We start from the raw sequence: 20,602 nt of genomic DNA, 5'->3' as shown, positions 1-20,602 counted from the left end.
AATATTTGATAATTCACTGCTAATATTGGAATACTATCATTATTCCTCCAGACTCTTGTGTTTTCTTTAACTCCTTTATGCAATCACTTTCAAAATGAAATCCCCACAGTTGCTTATATTACGCTTTTCTTACACAATGGAGTGTTTGGTGAGAATACGTCACATATTAAAAGGATTTCTGTATTTCCAAACATAGTTTTTAGTTATTATTCTGACTTGTTTGTAGGCCTTCTCTATGTAATTATCCAAATCATCTCAGAAGACACAAGTGTCTACAGTTGCTAATTCCATATAACACAGTAATTTTCTTAATGTCTTGTCTTACATGATGGATTCTTTCTCTGTTTATCTGATGAACTGTATTTGCAGTATCTCAAATAGTTATATGACATGCACTAGCTTTTTTAAGTCAGCATGATAAAAGGCTTGCAAATAACTTAAGGGTAGAATGATTTAATTGGTTTGTAGTTTCAAAGGTTTGGATTCTTTATGGTGAGTACAACATGGTGGTTACCAAAGAATCCAGAAAAATTCTTCATTTAGGTTAGCAGACAATCTCTAACTGTTAAAGGGCTCAGCCATGCTTTAGATGTGTGGATGTCAGAGGACAGCTTTCAGAAGTCCTTAATCTCCTCTTCTGTGTGGACTTGACAGAGGTAAGTATGTATCATTCTTACTCCAGAATGAAAAGTTTGACCATTAGAATCATGAACTTCTATGGTAACTGAAAGGATGCTAGGGCAGATAGGGATTGGCACAGTGAACTTTATGTATGTGTGTATTTTTTCAGGTGTATCAAGTCTGAAGAAAAGTCACTTGGAGTTGGATTACATGCATTTTGCATAAGAATATTTGGTATGAAAACTTACCTAACATATCAGATGTATATTAAGTGCTTAGTAAACAAATTACTTTTCTCTGAATAAGAAGATAGCAAATATCTTGTCAACCCAAAATAGAACTCTCACCATAAATGGAATAAGGTTTTATTCTGGAAGTGACATAACATGGGACCACAAATTCACATCTTTCAAACATCATGTTACAATGCGAGGACAGTTTTATGATGTTTATACTTAGAGAATGAAAGTATCCAGGAACTAGGTTCTTCTCAAATATATTTGTGGGAATGTCAGGTAGAATGGTTACAGCAAAGCAAATAGTTCTGTGCTGTAGGCTCAGATGCTATCTGATGATGTTCTTAGTGTTTGTGTAGGCCAAAGTTGAAGTTAGAGACCTCTTAAGTCAAGATATTACTAAAGGCTTCATGTGATAGTCATATGGATGTGAGGTCAGACACAGTGATGGGGCAATGAATAATCAGTAAAAATGTAAAGATAATCTGTCTCTCGTTCTCTGCCTTCTTTCAGGCTGAACACCCAGATTTAATTCTTAGAGCTAAATATTTAACATCAATCAATAGGAGTGCCTTCTTTTAGGCTGGGGTAGGATGGGATGGGGCAGCTTTGCCATCCTTCAAGCTTGAGATTGCTTTCTTTCAAGAGGGGTATATTGTTTTCTTTCAAGTGGGAGGGGGTTTGCTTTCTTTCTTGAGGGGGCTGGAGGGGGCTACTATCTTTCAAGCAGAGCTGCTTTCTTTCAAGTAGGGTATGTTGCTTTCCTTCTAGAGGGGGTGTTGCTTTCTTTCAAGCACAGTTGCTTTCTTTCATGTGGAGTGGGGTTTTGCTTTTTTTCAAGCAGACTTGCCTTCTCTCAGGCTACTCAGATTCCTCACCTGTCCTGAACTGTGGGTTAGCTAGGACCTAGGACACTCCTAGCTCTTCTGAGATACACACAGAATTTTTTTTAGGGGGGGGTGTACCTTAAGAAGTTCCTGTTCAAGGTGCCATTAGTAATGCTGGGGGCCAACCCTGGGCTTGGATGAGGAGGAAGTCTTCTTTCTTCCTCTTAGGTTTTTCTTCTTGAGGCACCCGAGGGGGAAGAGCATCTGCAGGGGTTAAGACTTGGTCTTATGAGATTTGGGGTAAGACTCTGGTCTTATAAGATTCTTATTGTTAAGACTTTGGTCTTACGAGATATTTAGGGTTGCTGTATAATAAAAGTTTACTTATCTATGCTAGAAAAGTTTACTTACTATGCTACTGCAACTGACCTGCTGTCTGGTAACCTCTGAGGCCAGAAACTGCAGTTTCTGGCACTTAGCACCTCAGCCTCAAAACTGCAAAGGATTAAATAGCCTTTGTACTCTCTCAGCAGGAACTGCTGGGCCCTAATTTATGCCTGCTAGCCTGAGGCCGCAGGAAGAAAAAACAAGTAGAGAAGTTATTATAGAGTTTATTACTAAGTGTAAAAAGTTTCCTATGAAAGCTATCTAAGGGGAAAAGTGGAAAGGTCCTGAGTGGGAAAAAGGAAAAAATTCTAATAAGAGAAAGTTCTAAAGGAAAGAATTCTAGGCAGGGAAAAAGGAAAGGAAGAGACGAATGGCTCCTAAGGAATCTCTACTATGACTACTGCTACAACTACTGTACTGCTCTGTCTTTGTCTTCAGTACTTATACATCTTTCAGAGTACATGATCACATGTTACAAATTTCATCACAAGTTCACACCAAAAATCAAATCATAAATTGAAATAGAAGTTTACAACACAGAATGTTTACATGCATATCCATTAGGAGCAATTATCTGGCTAAACATCCATCACCTGTCTAGCTCCACGGGTTCACTGAAGGTTTAAAACTATAATTAAGAAATTAGAAAAGTTTTGTATAGAAAAACCCAGGCAATATTTTATCTTCTGTCATAGCACCTATAATATATCATGAGTTCCCTTTTAGTGACCTTTGGTTAATTGTTTTACAAGCTCTTGGAATGTGCTCTGAGCAGGAGAAAGTCTGGTTACTATCTGAGAGCAATTAACTGATGACACTCAGGAGACTGGCAGAGTTCTCATTGCAGTTTTGACTATCAGAAAGGGACCTAATAGCAGTCCCACTATAAAAGACCTTAATAATCATTGATATAATTTTAGGAATTCTTATAGGATCATCATTAAGTCTTAAGTCATCTATTTGTCTATAGAGCATCACCACAAGACAATAGATCTTCTTGGATCTGCTGAGATCTGCTCCAAAGGGGTGTGCTATTGCTTATTGATTGTTATATATGTTTAATAATAATAATAGAGAAAGCTGTAAGGGACTTATTTTATTTATATAATATTAATAAATAGCAGGAATCTTTCCTAAAATAAGTCCCTTACAGCCTTGCTGAATAAGGGCTCACTTGTTGCAGATTATATAATAATCCAAGGCAAGCCATTTCAGGATGATCACCTGCTAATTATTAGCTTGTCCCATTATGGCTCCTGACATTTTTGTAGGTCGTAGTTGAAGCTAGAGAACTCTTAAGTCAAGATACCACTAAAGGCTTCGTGCAATAGTCATATGGATATAAGATCAGACACAATGATGGGGCAATGGATAATCAGTAAAAAGGTAAAGGTAATCTGTCTCTGGATCAGCAATAACCCAAATGTCAACATTCAGAAAGGTTCATGCCCTTATAGTATCATTAACATGGATGTTCTCTGCCCACTTCACCTGACCTTCAGTTTACAATCCTTTGAGTTAGGAACTGGCTACTTATAATTAGTTTGAGAATGAAGAAACTGTAGAGATAAAAGGTGTTTGCGCTTGTCTTTAAAGAACTTACCTGCCTGGAAGTGGTGGTGCACACCTTTGATCCCAGCACTTGGGAGGCAGAGACAGGTGGATTTTTGAGTTCGAGGCCAGCCTGGTCTACAGAGTGAGTTCCAGGACAGATAAGGCTACACAGAGAAACCGTGTCTTGAAAAAAAAAAAAAAAAAAGAAAAAGAAAAAAAAAAAAAAGACCTTACCTAAACTTAATTACACCTTTCATCTTTTGGTAGATTTCAGAATAAATGTGAAGGAAATGGTTTTGGTAGTTGGGTATACAGAAAACCAACACATTTAAAAATATATATGAGAATATATGAACTCAAGGGATGCTGTTTTAGGATTTATACATAGCTTGCATTTGTTCTAATTTCGAAACTTTAACAGATAATTCCTACAAGTAAGCTTGGTACATTTGATTCATAATTTTTATATTGATTTTTACAAAAGGGGAAATCGAAGAATTTCTAAATATAATTACACACATCTCTTTTTGATTTTTGTCCTATCAGTGGGATGGTGTTTTTGTTGTTGTTCATTTGTGGTTGTTGTTAATTTGTTTTCGTTTTTCATTTCTTTTCATTGTAGCTGGCATTACTGCACCTATTTACTTTGGCGCTTTGATAGACAGAACTTGTTTACATTGGGGAACTCAGAAATGTGGTGTGCCAGGGTCATGCAGGATATATGATATAAATAGCTTCAGGTAAGTATAACTTTGAGACTTGCTTTTGTAGCATAAAATTTTTATATTGCATTCCGTTTTCATATAAAGGTTTGTTTTGGGTGATAAGTTTACATATGACTTCAGTTTCAGAAGGCTACATGGTATAACTTTATAAGTTATATATTTTAATATTTCCTCATTGTTTCTAAAGTGCTTGATGCATATGTACCTTTCTTCAAATCACTTTGAGATATTTTAGAAAGTGAGCAGGTGTCTGCATAAAGGCCCTGGAATAGCAGAGAAGAGGTGCATCTTGAGCTGAGCTAGCAAGGCTGAAGTCTAAAGATAAACAAGACAGCAAGATTCAGAGACCTAGCACAGGGGTGTTGTAGTGGGGAACAAAATCTCTCAGTTCCTACTACCCAGTGGTCTCACTCTGATAGAGGTGGGGATTACAGAGTCCCAGCACATCCAGGCAACCCTCTCATGCTTGCAGCCTGACTCATTGAGAACCTCAAATCTGGGTTGTACTATGCAGTTTAACAAAATGAGCCAGATGCTGTAGCCAGTGACTGTCTTGAAAAGAGACCTGGCGTCTACATTTCACTGTTGGTCACATCTCTGGGAAACCCAGAGATGCCCCACTGGACTTAATGTTAGCAGCCTCATTAACACAACTTGTCTCAGTAGATTGATTATACTATAAGCCTGTTGAGAGTGTCACAACAGGGATGATGAAATAACAAGTCATTACCTTCTAGAAGCAGGAGACCAGGAAGCTCAGCCTCTGAGTTCAGGGTGCATCCAGTTGTGTGTAGTTTTATGCTGCTGCTTGGAATAAAAACAGTTACTTACATGGTTTCCACCACTCTCAGTGCAGGCAGTTGACACTAATACTCTAGTCAAAGAACTGGGGGTTCCATGCTGCCCCACCATCAGTGCCTTCTCAGGTTTATCTTGGGGACTCTGGTTGTTACCTTTTCTTGCCTTTTAACCCAGGGAGAAATCTTGTTTGCTGCAGACTACATTGCTTTGTCCTAAGTGTTTATGGTTAGGGGTGGCTAAGATCCCATTCCCTGACTGGTATACCCCTAGTAACAGTGTAAAAGGACAGAATTACTTTTGTCTGCATATCTGTGTGTGTCAAACTTCTAATGGCCTTGATATTCACAGGATTGTGGACTGTATCTCAGAATTGTGAGCAAACTAACTCTTCTTTCTTACCTTGATTTTGTCAACATATTTTATAACAGTGACAGGAAAATAAACCAAGATATTTGTTAATCTATTATCCACTTAGAAAAAAAGCTTCAATCATATGTCCACACTATAATATCTGAATTTTAAGCATCTATAGTTATATACTAGACTTATACTATTCTTCTGCAGAAATACCTATGATCATTTTCTCTATTCCTTTTGTTTGCTTGTTTTTTGTTTTGTTTTTCAAAACACGGCTTTTCTGTGTACAGCCCCAGCTGTCCTGGAACTTACTTTATAGTCCAAGTTGGCCTTGAACTCACAGAGAAATGTCTGTCTGCCTCTGTCTCCCAAGTGCTGGGATTAATGATTAACGGGGAGGACCACAAAGCCATGTCTTCATTTCTCTATTTGTATGTGCTGAGGGCTGGCCCCAGTGGTTCTTTCTTCTTGATTCCTCTTAAGGCAGCAGAGGGAGAAGAGAGAAGGCATCCATAAGACTTGGTCTTCTGAGGTATTTAGGGTTACTGTATAACAATAATAATAATAAAAAATTTAAGTATCTTAAGTCTAAGTCCCTTTGCTACAGTAGTTGATACTCCTGTCTGAGTTCCTCTGAGGCCAGAAGCTGCAGACGCTGGCATTTGCACCTCCTCAGGAGATTAAGTAATGGATTAATTGCTAGAGATTTTCCCTCCTTTCCAGATGTCTCTTGCTTTTCAAGCTAAGGGGAAGTTTGAAGTAATAAACTTCTATTACTAAATCAGAAGAGAGTCACACTTACAGAATGACAAATCTTTTACACAACCAAGTATATGTTGAATTCATATAAGTTCATGTACAGATTCATGCATATACATTCTTAAATTTCCATTCAAATCATTTGGGCCCAGCTTTTAGACTATCTCATGATTACATACTCACACACACACATCCATATCTATCTATCTATCTATCTATCTATCTATCTATCTATCTATCTATCTCAAAAGACCAAGAACCAGTGCAGAAAGAACTCACTCATTCTGCATGAAAAATGAGCTCTAATATTTATTGTACAGAGAAAGAAGATTCTACCTTTTAATGCTATAAATGAATTAAAACCAAGTCTATAATAACAAAGCTTTGTTCTCTTTAGTAAGACTAAGACTGCCTTGTTATTAAGAAAAGATCTATTTTGTCCCATTGTAAGGAGAAGCCTGCCTGCTCCTTCTGCTCAATCTACAGCTTCTTTTTTCCTCCTTTCCTCTGCATTCTAAATATTGTCCACTTAACTTTTAATGCTGCCTTATAATTTCTAAGTTAGTTCACTCTGCATTTTTCCTCTAAACCTGCCCTCTCCTCCTGCTCTGATGTAAAAATGCTCTTACTCCCAACACCTTCTTTTTGTAAGTTCTTCTTGAGTTCAGTTCTATCTAAAAAGTTTTCTTCAGTTCAGTCTCCTCTATGTTCTCCACAGTTATATATCTCTCAGAATGCATAATCACATGGCAAAAAGCTCATCCTAAGTTTACACATAAATTCGAATCATAAATTGAACACAAACTTTACAACAGCCTGCATATCCACGAAGAGTAATTATCTGGCTAAACATGTCACCAGCTCTGCAGGATCACGGTGAATTAAAAACTATCTTTGTGACTAGAAAATTAGTGATTTTTTTTTTTTATAGATAAAGCCAGTCAATATTTTATCTTTGGTCATTTTCCCCTGACAATTTTCTTCAAAGCATAAATGTTCTTTAATAATATACAAATTTACATTCCCTAAACACATTAAGATTTAATACAGATTAGTTCTTTTCAATAGGCACATTTACCTTGGGTTGAATATAGCACTGAGAGGATCAAGCTATTTCCCTGCATTCTTCATTCTAATACTTATGAGGAAATTCCAATTTCCTGGAGACATGGACTCTTCAGAAACTGAACTTGCAGAGATGAAGCTCACAGACAAGGAAAGTGAGTGCACAGATGTGCACAGAAGTCCTAAGTTGGAGAATGATGGAGAACTGAAAACTAAGCTGTAATGAGTTTCCTACTCACCTATGCAAGACCATGAACCGAATATACACTTGACTAGTTTTGAATCATGAGACATACAATAGGAATACTTATCTTTAAGAACTTCAACAATTATTTTTACTCATGATGAATGTAATTGTTGATAACATTTTCAGGAGGGTGGTATGTAAGACTTAAGATTTTCCTAGGACAGACTTCTATAGAGACCCTACACTGAACATTAAAGCTTCATTTCCAAACAGCATTTTCTATTATATCAAGGGAAGTATGTGTTTCCTATATATCTTCAAATAACTTTAAAATCTATTCCTTAAACACTATTTAGTTCTGTTGAATTTATGTTTTGATGTTGGGGATATTTAGAGCTGAAAATATGCATTGTGGTTGTGCCACATAGAAATAATTATTCTTTTTATTCACAACATGTGTGCATATGTCTGTATCTAAGTGTTATTAACTCTTTTTTTAATTTTAGTCATAATGCTTCTGAGACTTCTGAGATTAGACTTCTCCCTCCTGTGTCATCTCCTGATTTTAGTTCCTTCTTTCTTTACTCATGTCACACATTTGATCATTTAGTTTATATCACTGAAAAACCTTAGCAGATTATTAAAAATCACATTGCAAATTTTGTTGGACTTATTTTTCCTAACAATTCAAAGCTGGTCATGAAACTTTTCTCCTTTTTTTTTTTTTTAAATCTACATTAAGATTTAATGTAGATTATTTCTTTTTGGTGGGTAGATATTTTCTTTATTTACATTTCAAATGTTATCTCCTTTCCCAATTTCCACGCTCACACAGGAAACCCTTCTTGCATGCCCTCCTCTTCTGCTTCTATGAGGGTGTTCCCCCACCCACCCACCTACTCCCACCTCCCTGCCCTAGAATTACCCTACACTGGGGCATCAAGCTTTTTCAGAACCTAGGGCTTCCCCTCCCATTGATGTTGGACAAGGTCATCCATTTCTACATATTTGGCTGGAGCCAAATATTCTTTGGTTGGTGGTTTAGTCCCTGGGTGCTCTGGGGAGTCTGGTTTGTTGATATTGTTGTTCCTCTTATGGGATTGCAAACTCCTTAAGTTCCTTAAGTCCTTTTTCTAACTCTTTCATTGGGGACCCAGTGCTCCATCCAATGGTTGGCTGCAGAAGTCCTTCTTTGTATTTGTCAGGCTCTGGCAAGAGCCTCTCAGGAGACAGCTATATCAGGCTTCTCTCAGTGAGCACTTATTGGCATCCACAATAGTGTATGGGTTTGGAGTTCATATATGGGACAGATCCCATGTGGGACAGTCTCTTAATGGTCTTTCCTTCCATCTCTGTTCCATACTTTGTCTCCGTATTTCCTTCTCTGAGTATTTTATTCCCCCTTCACCTAAACAAAAAGAATGTATCTTCTCAGCACTTCATGAAATATTCTCCAAAATTTTGACCATATAGTCTGTCAAAAAGCAAGCCTCCAAAGATGCAAGAAATTGAAATAATAGCTTGTATTTTATCAGACCATCATGGATTAAAGATGGACTCCAACAACAACAGAAGTACCAGAAAGGCTACATACTCATGGAAACTGAATTAGTCTCTAGTCAATGATCCCTGGATTAGGGAAGAAATAAATAAATTAAATAATTGATAGCATTCAATGAAAATAAAGTCATAACATACCCAAATTTATGAGACACAATGAAAACATTGCTAAGAGGAAGGTCAATGTACTAAAGGCCTATATATAGAAGTTAGAAAGTTCTCATACCAGCAATTTCAAAGAAGCATGAAAGATCTAGAAGAAGAAGCAAACACAATGAAGAGAAGTAGAAGGCAGGAGATAATCAAAACCAGAGCTGAAACCAATCAATTAGAAACAAAGAAAACAAGAGCTAATACCAATACTTCTTAAACTATTCTACAAAATAGAAACAGAACACTACCTAATTTATTCTATGAAGACACAGTTACTTTGATACCTAAACAAAACAAAGACCCAACAAAGAAAGAGAACTTCAGACCAATTTCACTTCTGAATAGTGATGTAAAAATACTCAATAGCATTCTCAAAAACCAAATCTAAGCACACAACAAAAGCATCATTCATGACAGTTACATAGGCTTCACTCCAGGGATGCCGGGATGGTTCAATATATAAAAATCCATTAGTATAATCTACTATATAAGCAAATGAAAAGAAAAAAATCACATGAACATTTCATTAGATGCAGAAAAATCATTTGACAAAATCCAACACCCCTTCATGGTAAAAGACTTGGATAGATCAGGAGTCTGTGGCACATATATAGACATAATTATAGCAATATGCAGCAAACCAACAGTCAACATCAAATTAAATGATGAGAAACTTGAAGCAACCCCACTAAAATCAGGAACAAGACAAGGCTGCACACTCTCTCTTTTTCTATTCAATTTAGTATTTGAAGTTCTACCTAGAGCAATAATACAACTAAAGGAGATAAAGGAGATACAAATTGAGAAGGAAGAAGTCAAGGTATCACTCTTTGTGGATAGTATGATAATATACATATGTGACCCCAACAATCTTACCAGAGAACTCCTAAATCTGATAAACAACTTCACCAAAGTCCCTGGATATATAATTATCAGAAATTATCCATGATAGACAGGAGCCTAGCCCTCTGAGAGGCCCAACAAGGAGTTGAATGAGACAGATGCAGATACTTACACCCAACCAGTGAACAGAAGCCAGGGACACTTGTGGTTGAATTAGGGAAAGGCTGGAAGAAGTTGTGGAGGAGGTCAACCCCATTGGAAGATCATCAGTCTCAATTAACCTGGACCCCTGAGATCTCTCAGATACTGAGCTACCAACAAGGCAGCATACAATAGCTAGTACACAGTCCTTGACACATATACAGCAGAAGATTGCCTGGTCTGGCCTCAGTGAGAGAGCATCTAACCCTTGAGAGACTTGAGGCACCCAGGAGTGCAGAGGACTGGCAGGGTGTAGGGTAAGGTTGGGATATCTTCTTGGAGATAGAAAGGAGGAAGAATGGAATGAGAAACTGTCAGAGGGTGGACTGGGAGGGGGATAATGACTGGACTGTAAAAATCGATTAAAGATAATTAAAAGAGAGAGAGAAAACCAACAAGATAGAAAAACCAACCAAAAGACAGAGAGGCAGTGTCCAAATCAAAATGGATGATTTTCTAGATAGATACCACTTATCAAGGTTAAATCAAGATCGGGTAAAAATATTTAACCTCTAAAGACATAGAAGCAGTCATTAAAAATATCCCAAACAAACAAATAAAAAAAAAAGACCAGGGCCAGGTAGTTTTAGTGCAGAATTATACCAGACTTTCAAAAGGGAGCTAATAGTAATACTCCTCAAGTGATTCCGCAAAATAGACAGAGAAGCCTCTAACTCTCTGAAGTCACAGTCACTCTGACCTGCTACTTTTACCTAGAATCCATCATGGCTTTATGCTCCATAGTGAAACCATCTCAGAAAGATGACCTGCTAGATTTTTATCTTTCAGATGGCTCCTGGCAATTTCCCATACTCATTAATTAGTAAGATTTACATAATAAAAATATTCATTTTACCAAAAGCAATTTACAGATTTAATGCCTTTCCCATAAAAATCCCATCATGATTCTTAACAAAACTTGACAAACCAATTCTCAACTTCATGTGGAAGAACATATAACTCAAGGTAACTAAAACAATCCTGAACAATAAACAGACTTTGGAAGGAATCACCATTCTTGACATCAAGCTGTATTACAGAGCAATCGTAATAAAGTTTGCATGTTATTGCTATAGAAACAGACAGACTGATTAATGTTAGTAAATTGAAGACCCTAAAATAAACTCATACTCTATGGACATTTGATCTTACAAAGAAGGCAAAACCACACAATGGAAAAAAGAAAGCATGTTTAACAAATGGTGTTGGTCTAACTGGATGTCTACATGTAGAAGAATGAAAATATAATCATGTCTATCACCCTGCACAAAATTCGAGTCCAAGTAGATCAATGACCTCAACGTACATTCAGACATACTAAATCTAATAGAAGAGAAAGTGAGGTATAGTCTTGAACTCAGGAGACAACTTCCTGAACAGAACACTGATGATGTAGGCTCTAGGATCAACAATTGATACATGAGACTTTATAAAGTGAAAATCCGTGAGGCAAAGGATACTGTCACTAGGACAAAATAGCAGCCTACAGGTTAGGAAAAAGATCTTTACCAACCCTATATCTGAGTAGGGCTAATATTTAAAATTTTAAAGAGCTCAAGACGTTAGGCACCAGTAACCCAAATAACCCAATAAAGGAATGGGGTAGAATTAAGCAGCATTCTCAAGGGATAAATATCAAATGGACGAGAAACACTTAAAGAAATTCTTAGGCAAATGAATGGAACTAGAAAATACCATCCTGAGTGAGGTAACCCAATCACAAAAGAACACACATGGTATGCACTCATTGATAATTGGATAGTAGCCCCAAAGCTTGCAATACCTAAGATACAACTCACAGACCACATGAAGCTCATGAAGAAGGAAGACCAAAGTGTGGGTGCTTCAGTCCTTCTTAGAAAGAATGACAAAATACTCATGGGAGCAAATATGGAGACAAAGTGTGGGACAGAAACTTAAGGAGGGGCTATCTGGAGACTGTTCCTCCTGGTTATCCATCCCATGTGCAGTCACCAAAGGTAGATGCTGATGGGTATTCCAGGGAGTGCATGCTGAAAGGAGCTAGATATTGCTGTATGCTTAAAGGTCTGCCAGAGCCTAGTATATACAGAGGTGGATGCTCACAGCTAACCATTGAACTATTCATGGGGCTCCCAATGGAGAAGTTAGAGAGAAGACTGAAGGAGCTGAAAGGGTTTGTGGCCCCATGGGGTGAGAAACACCAACCAACCAACCAGAGCTCCCAGGGTCTAAACCACCAGCCTGGTAGAACAGAGGGAGGGACCAATGGCTCCAGCTGTATATGTAGGAGAGAATGGTCTTGTCGGGCATAGGTGGGACAGTAGGTCCTTAGTCCTGTGAAGGCTGGATGCCCCAGTGTGGAGAAATTCGTGGGTGGAGAGGTAGGAGTGGGTGAGTGGGTGGGGGCACATCCTGGTAGAAGCAGCAGGAGGGGGAATAGGATAGGGCATTCCTGGGTGGAGCGGGAATGGGGAAAGGGTATAACATCTGAAGTGTAAATAAAATATTCAATTTAAAAAATGTTCTAAGTCCTTAGCCATGAGTGAAATGCAAATCAAAATGACTCTGAAATTTCATCTTATATCTATCAGAATAGCTAAGATCAAAAACTGAAGTGAAAGTGCATGCTGTTGAGGATGTGGAAGAAGTGAACACTCCTACATTGCTGGTTGGATTGGAAACTTGTACAAATTTAATTAAAAATTAATCTGGTGATTCCTTAGAAAACAGCTAATATTTCTACCTCAACACCCAATATTCAACCAACACCCAATAACTCAACACCCAATACTCAATGCACTCAATACCACTCCTGGGCATATACCCCAGAGATACTCCACTATGCCACATATACATTTGATTAACCACATGCTTTTAGACATTTGTTCATAACAGCTTTATTCATAACAGCCAGAAACTAGAAAAAAAAAAAAACCTATATGTCCCTCATGTGAAAAATGGTAGAAGAAAATATGGTACATCTTCATAATGGAATACTCTCCAACTAGTAAAAACAAAGACATCAAGAATTTTATAGGCAAATGGATAAAACTTGAGAATATCATCCTCAGTAAAGGTAATCTTAGCTAAGACTCATATCAGTCGGGATATGGAACTTGAAGGGGCCACCTCCTGCAGCCAGGCAGGAACTGCAGTGAAGTGATTGGGATACCAACTCACCCACACAACTTTGGACCCAAAATTTATCCTGTCTACAAGAAATTCAGGGACTGGGGATAGAGCAGATACTGAGGGAATGGCCAAACAATAACTGGTCCAACTAGAGACCCATTCTGTGTGCAAACACCAATTCCTGATACTATTAATTAGACTTTGTTATGCTCGTAGACAGGAGCCTAGCATGGCTGTTTTCTCAGAGTTTCCACCTAATAGAGCTGACTCAGAAGGTTGCAGATACCCACAACCAAACAACTGATGGAGATTGGGTACTTTTATGGAAATGTTGATAGAAGGTCCGAGGGTCCCAATGGTGATAGGGACTCCACAGGAAGACCAACAGTGTCAACCAACCTGGATCCTTGGAGGCTTTCAGAGACTGAACCAAAAAATAAAAAGCATACGCGGGCTGGACTTAAGCCCCCTGCACATATGTAGTATATATGTAGCTCAGTCTTCATGTGGGTTCTGAACGAGTGGAGCAGGGGCTGTCTCCAAAGCTGTTGCCTGTCTATGGATTACGTTCTAGCTGGGCTGGCTTATTTGTCCTTGGTGAGAGAGGAGGCACCTAGCCTGGCTGAGATTTGATGTGCCAGGTTGGGGTCAGGGGATTCCCAGTTGGGGTGATCCTCTCCCTCCTCAGAGGACAAGAGGAAGAGAGATGGGGGCGCTGTGCAAGGGAGATGGAATAGGGAGCAATCAGGATGGAAACTGAAGAGATAAATGAAAAAAAATGTTTAGTTTATGAGTCTGAATGAGAAGCTGTGTATGAAAGAACAAACATCTGATGCCAGTGCTTCTTCTTGTTAGGTACTATGGGATTCAACTAACAGCATTCTTTTTTTTTTTTTTTTTTTTTTTTTTTTTTTTTCTAATTTTGGGACAAGAATCAGAGTTTGAAATAAAATAATATCAAAGTATTGTATAATAGCAACAAATATTGAAAAAATTGGAAAGAGTGAAGAAACCAAAACTAAACGAGAGAGTTAAATTAGGTTATGTTAAAAACGCTTGTGAGTTATACATTTTCTATTAAAACTTCTTTTTATTGCTTTATGTATGTTCATGTGTGACATGTGGGGGGACAAAAGGGTTCATGTTTTGTGTATGCATGTGTTGAGACCAAAGGTAACAGGCGTGTATCGTTTTCCAATTATATCAAGGCATTTTGTATGTGTTGATCATCTAAACTTAGGTTCTCATACTTGAATCCCAAATATTTTACTGCTTATGTATTTTTCCCTATGCCCAAGAAACACATATTTAAAATATTAGCCGTCTCAGAATTTGTCTGCTGAATCTATAATTTATTGAGGTCTTAGTGTTTTATAGATGTGAAGATACATGACCACTAGAAATCTTATAAAGGAAAATATGTAATTGGGGACGACTTACAGTTAAAAGTTCAGTCCATTGTCATCATGGAGAGAAGCATAGTAACATGCAGGCAGACATGGTGCTGGAGGAGCTGAGAGTGCTACCTATGCATCCACATGCAGTATAAAGAGTTCCTGAGCCTGACTTGAATACTTGAAAAGTCAAAGCCCACAGTTAGTGACACACTTCCTCTCATGCCTTCTCCAAAAAAAAAACCAAACCAAACCAAAACAAAACAAAAAAACTACACATTATGATAGTTCCACTCCCTATGAGCCTATTAAGTGGTCAGCCCATGGCCCTGGTCTTCTAAGAGTTGGAGCCTATGAGGGACATTGCCAGTTCTCTTACTCTCATGACCCTGGGACCAACTCTTCCAACTGCTATAGACAGTGATGGACAATGGAGGGTAAGAGGGCATTTCTCTCTCTTCTGTACTGCATAGAAGACAAGATTCAGGTCTGCTCACATCCCCAGTGTCAGCTCACCTGCAACCCCCACATCCAGGTCTAGCTGCCCAGGTGAGGTGTGGGGCTCACTTCCCCAAGAGTTGCAGTAGGTGAGGGAAAGGGCCAGCTCTCTTGCTTTTATGACCCCAGAGACAGCTCTCTCACAAGGCCCAGGTAAGGGATGGAGCCAATCTTCACAGTCCTCAGATATCAACATGTTCCTGGGTGGCAGCCCAGACCTGTAACATCTGTCTGGCTATTGGTGGTAACAGACTCATGATGCTTCAGGACCGTGGACCCAGATGTAGCCCCTGGTAACAGCACAAGCTAGAACCCCACCATGGTTTCAGGTGGCATCACAGAAGGCTGTTCCTGACTACCTTCACGTCTCCAGTTCTACATCTCTTCATTGTGCCCACATCCTTCTGTTTCTCTTTTTTCTTGTGTGGGTTCCTGTTCTGGAGGGTGTCCCACGATGATCCCCTGCCTGGCTGGGGACAGGGTGAGAGCAGGGAGGGTCCTCTGCTGCCTCTGCCACTGCCTTCGCCCACATCTCCACTCTCCATTGATCTACAGCCCCGCCTGGTACGGGAGGTCCTGGCCAAGGGGACAGACTGTGAGCTGGGAGGGGGAATTGATTCCACTGCCTCTACCCGCATCTCCACTGCTGCTGCCGGGTTACCCCCTGGTGCTGCACACATCTCTCCATGCTGAGCCAGTCTGGCCTGTGCAGGTGAGGCGCCAGCTAGCTAGCAGGGAGGGGAGGGTCCCAAAGTTGTTTCAGGAGAGCAGATCTCGTCCCAAGTGTTACAGCTCTAGTGTTAAAGCTCTTGCAACAGAAACTCTCGGACAAAGGGATGATTCTCGCACACTTTTACTTCTCCTGAATAGGGACCTTCTATACAGTTTTGGGGTAGGTTAGGGTCTGGCAGCAGATAACCCTTATTGGCTTGGTCTGAGAGCCTGGAGATGACTCATCCTCATGTGGGAAAGCCTGAGGCACTATTCCTATGTGACCAATGGCCATAGCCCTCTCTGTGGGAAGGGCTGTGGGGGGCTGAAACTGAGTGAAAGGAGCCAGGAGCCAGAAGCTAAGCAGAACAGAAAGCTTTCCATCCCATCAGGGTCTGGGGTTCGAGGTCTATGTTCGAACAGAACAGGTTCCCAGCTGCTTCTCACAGCCTACCGCCCTACAATCTTGACCCATAGATGGTTTTTTTTTTTTTTTTTGGTTACAATTTTCTCAGAAGTCTTCGAATTAAGGTGCAACTAAGCGTGAGATTTGTTGATTGATTTATTTCAATATTCCATATTTGGAACCTTGTCATACTATTTTAGTTTGCAAAAATGTGCTGTTATCAGGTCAACTATTGTTACCTACTAACAGCCTGTGCCGGGTTAATCCTGTCTCTTCATTTGTTTTATATGTATGTGTGCAAATCTCTTCTTCATGTAGAAAGGAAGAAACAAAAGATAAAATGTTAGTAATATATACAAAGATTTTAAAACTCACCCAGGGTGCTAAAAGTGCCCTGCTTTGTTCTGAATTCCTGCACAACCCAACATGCCAGTTGTTCAGCCTGCAAGTTGCCTGGCTTTTTTATTTTTAATATCTTATAGTATTTGACTCTTCCTCTGAAATTTCATGTGAAAATCCTTGACGAATTGACCATACTAGGTTCAAATTCTCATTGAATCAAGAAAGAAAGTTTTCCAGTTTTATACCAAATACAGAAACAACAATCTCAGTAATCAGATGAATATGGTTCTGGAGAGAGGTCTTAGTGTGTAAAGTCCTTGCCACACAAACATGAAGACCTGAATATGAATCCTCATGTAATCCCAGAATGTCTAAGGTGAAATGGGTAGAAGAGTGAGGAGAATCCCCAGAAGCCTGGCATCTCCATTTAGGGGACCAGAAAACAAAAGAACAAGCCTCACATAAGGTAGAAGCTGGACACTGACACCCATCCTCTGATCCCCCCACATGTTCTGCAGCACATATGTGCTCAGACTCACACATATACTTACTCTGTGAACATTACACACACACACACACACACACACACACACACATACACATCAGAATATAGCATTCTAATCAATAAAATTTTGGAATAGGAATATACACTATTACCAATCAATGATGGCAATATTTTTGTTACATTTAGTATTTTTCAAGCTTTTTTTTAGAATTTAGATTCTAAAAATAGAAGAGTTAAAATAAAGGATCCTTTCATACTGTATATAACAAAGACCGTTATTCTCAATGGCCAGGTCTTCATAGTTTGTTTTGAACTATATTTTTTTAAAAAAAAATCAAAACAGTTGAAAAATCCATATTATTTAGCCGGGCAGCTGTAGTGCATATCTTTAATCCCAGTACTCTCTAGGCAGAGGCAGCAGATCTCTATGACTTCAGGGCCAACCTGGTCTACACAACAAGTTCAAGGACAGCCAGGAATACACAGAGAAACCCTGTCTCAAAATAAAAACAAACAAACAAACAAAAAACAAACCAACCCAAGCCAAGCTAAACCAAGCTAAACCAAACCAAACCAAACCAAACCCAACCAAACTAAAACCCCAATCAACTAACTAAACACAACTATATATATTCTTGAGACCTCCCATTCTAGGATTGAACCACTGGGTTCCTGCACACCAGGCTCCCTCCATCACTGACTGATAGCCTCAACCTGCAGCATCTCTTTTGTTCCAGACACTGAACTGAAGAACAGGTGACAAGGTGACATAGAGGTATGGTGGATTAAGTTTCTGCTCAATGGAGCTTCAGGTCTAGCTAGTGTAGAGATTTCAGCAGACACCAATGGAGAAAGTGATGATGAAATCATTCTAAAAACATTTCAGCCTAGGACAGCATGCAGACAGGGATGCTTACGTGACCATTCCAGCTGGAGTCGGCCAACCCGGGAAGCTAGTGCAGCCCATCAGCACAAAGGAAAAGCCCTCTGCTGGCCAGAGCCTGCACAACTGTGAGTAAGTACTCTCCTTTTTAGACTCATGTAGAAACCCAAGTGTTACTGACTATACAGACAGGAGTCTCCTCCCCTGTTAACTGAGGAAAGACCCACCTTAATGTTTGTGGTGTTGTCCCACTAGCTGTAGTCCTGAGAAGAATAAAACAGTGAGAAGTGATCTCTTTTCCTCTTCCTGTTTCTGACTTAAGGTGTAATGTCATTGGTTGCCTTGACCTGCAGGCACTATGTCTGTCCCACCATATTTGCAGTGAATCTCATAGAAATACAAATAATCATAAGACACTATTATGAACAATTACTTACTAAAACACTGGAAGACCTCAAAGAAATAGATACATTTCTAAACACAAATGACCTACCAAAATTTAAAATAATTTAATAGATCAAGCGCTGAAGCTATAGTTTAGTGGCATACTGTTTATCTTACATGCCCATAGTCCTAGATTTGATCCTCACTACACACACACACACACACACACACACTTTACTCACTTTTCATATCTTTTACCAAGAAATACTTCCACATATTTTTCTGTAAGATTGTGTTATATTGATGTAATTCTTTATATCCTTAATTAATCAGTTTTTCATATGTATCATGTACCTCAATCTGTGATTTTTACCTGTAATTGTTAAATAAATCATTTGATTCTTCTTTTCTTCATCCATTAATAGTTGACTTCACAGTCAATATTTTAACATTTTACTTCCTGGGTCCATACATAGTTTTTGTTTGTTTGTTTTGTTTTGTTTTTTTAACTCTGTAAATCAAAGTTAAAATGAAATTGTGATTTTGTAGTTTGAGGTGGACACCGATATTCACTTTTTCTCCTCCTTTCCAGTCAACTAAATAATTCATGCATATTTCTCATGATCTTGATTAACTTCTTTGCAAAGCACCTCTTGTTCATATTCTTAGACTCAAAAATCAACTGGATGGACAGATCTCTCACTGACTTCTGTTTTAATTTCTGATTTTTAATCTTCATGGTGACTATAGCTGTTTTTTTTTATTCTTCTTGGGCAGCCCATGATGACTTAATCACCTTGAGTTCTGTAGGTCACTTGTTCCCTTCAGCAAGAGAATGATGACCACACACATGTTCTCTTACATCCCTTTATCTTGAAATTTCTTGTTTCCCCTTATTTTTATTTTTAAGTTACTACTTATTTTATATTTATAGGTATTTTGTCTGCATTTATATCTGTGTGTCATGTCTGCATAGTGACTTCAGTGGCCAGAAGAGTGGGTTGGGTCCCCTGGAACAAGAGTTATAGGTGGTTATGAGAGGATGTGTTGGGAATTGAACATATATCCCCTACAAGCACAGCTATGCTTTTACCCACTGAACCACCTATCTGACTTTAGCTATTTTTTTTTTCTGACAGAGTCCACTACCCTTTCTTATAAAAGGACTATGCATGGGAACATATAAAGTTCTGTATATGTATAGCTTATCTTACTAAGATGTGAAAAAGTTAAACTGAAATGTATCCATGTTTGTTTCTGGAGACAATGTTTAATAGCTGGGGGGAGGGGGGTATAAGAATCTCTATGATTCCAATAAATGGAAGGACAGTCTTTCATTGAAACAAATTTAGCTAATGTTCTGGATGAAAGTAAATAGGAAAGCAGGGTAAAAGAAAAACAAACAAAAAAGCATAAATCAATAAGTTAAACAGGTATTTTCCCTTTGCTACAATCTAGTGAACACAGAAGCAAGCATCAGAGGACAAAGTGCACAGAGGAGAGACACAGGATGACACAGGTTCAAAAGAACTGTTTGTTACAGAGCTTAAAACTTCCTGATAAGTTTTAGGTCAAAACAAGTGTCTCAAATATGAAAAACTGGCTTCTCCTGCAACTATCTCCTCATTCTCTACATAAGTTTGGTACAGAGAGTGACACCGATGCCATTCACAGCTGCCTCTGTTAAAGACATAGCTCATGTTTTGAATTTTCTGTTCTGCTTCTGAGTCTAGGCTTAGAATACATCTAAACTCACAAGCTGGCTATATTGCTGGTGAAGGGTTTGCCCATGTTCCAGTCTTATTTTGCATGGTAAAACCACATTAATAAGTAACGTAGATGTCTAGATAAATTTTTCCAGAAGGGCACATTCCATGTATCTTAAAGGTAAGAAATAAAAGTGTATCTGTATTTGTAAGGCTTAACAGGTGGAATTTAGTGCTGTCACCTATGATTTCTGATTGAAAGAAGCTGACCAAAGTAAAATCATTTACTAAAAATCAAACAAGTCATTGTAGATTTTCCATGTCCTTCCCTGGATTTGTATTGACTAAAATGATTCCAGTTGGAAGGCATCCAATATGCTGTC

General features: G+C 38.7%; 1 protein-coding gene across 19 annotated transcripts in view; it reads left to right on the top strand.

The window, feature by feature from the left end:
- Positions 1-8,182, top strand: part of LOC117715213 (solute carrier organic anion transporter family member 1A5-like) — a 56,629-nt gene extending 48,447 nt beyond the window's left edge. For 15 of the 19 annotated variants that reach the window (XM_076940769.1, XM_076940776.1, XM_076940777.1 and 12 more), the window contains 3 exons: positions 791-855; positions 4,248-4,365; positions 7,336-8,182. In XM_076940769.1, coding sequence (XP_076796884.1) covers positions 791-855; positions 4,248-4,365; positions 7,336-7,555 — 403 coding nt within the window. In that variant the 3' untranslated portion in view covers positions 7,556-8,182. Of the gene's footprint in view, positions 1-543; positions 657-790; positions 856-1,912; positions 1,985-4,247; positions 4,366-7,335 lie in introns of those variants that run through there. The other 4 variants (XR_013112722.1, XR_013112720.1, XR_013112718.1 and 1 more) reach the window with 2 other exon arrangements.
- The last annotated feature ends 12,420 nt before the right edge of the window (positions 8,183-20,602 follow it).

The sequence above is a fragment of the Arvicanthis niloticus genome, chromosome 9 (genome assembly GCF_011762505.2).
Source record: "Arvicanthis niloticus isolate mArvNil1 chromosome 9, mArvNil1.pat.X, whole genome shotgun sequence".
NCBI classification, from domain to species: domain Eukaryota; kingdom Metazoa; phylum Chordata; class Mammalia; order Rodentia; family Muridae; genus Arvicanthis; species Arvicanthis niloticus.
Note: the sequence above shows the minus strand (reverse complement) of the source record. Positions and strands in the feature narration are given on the sequence as shown.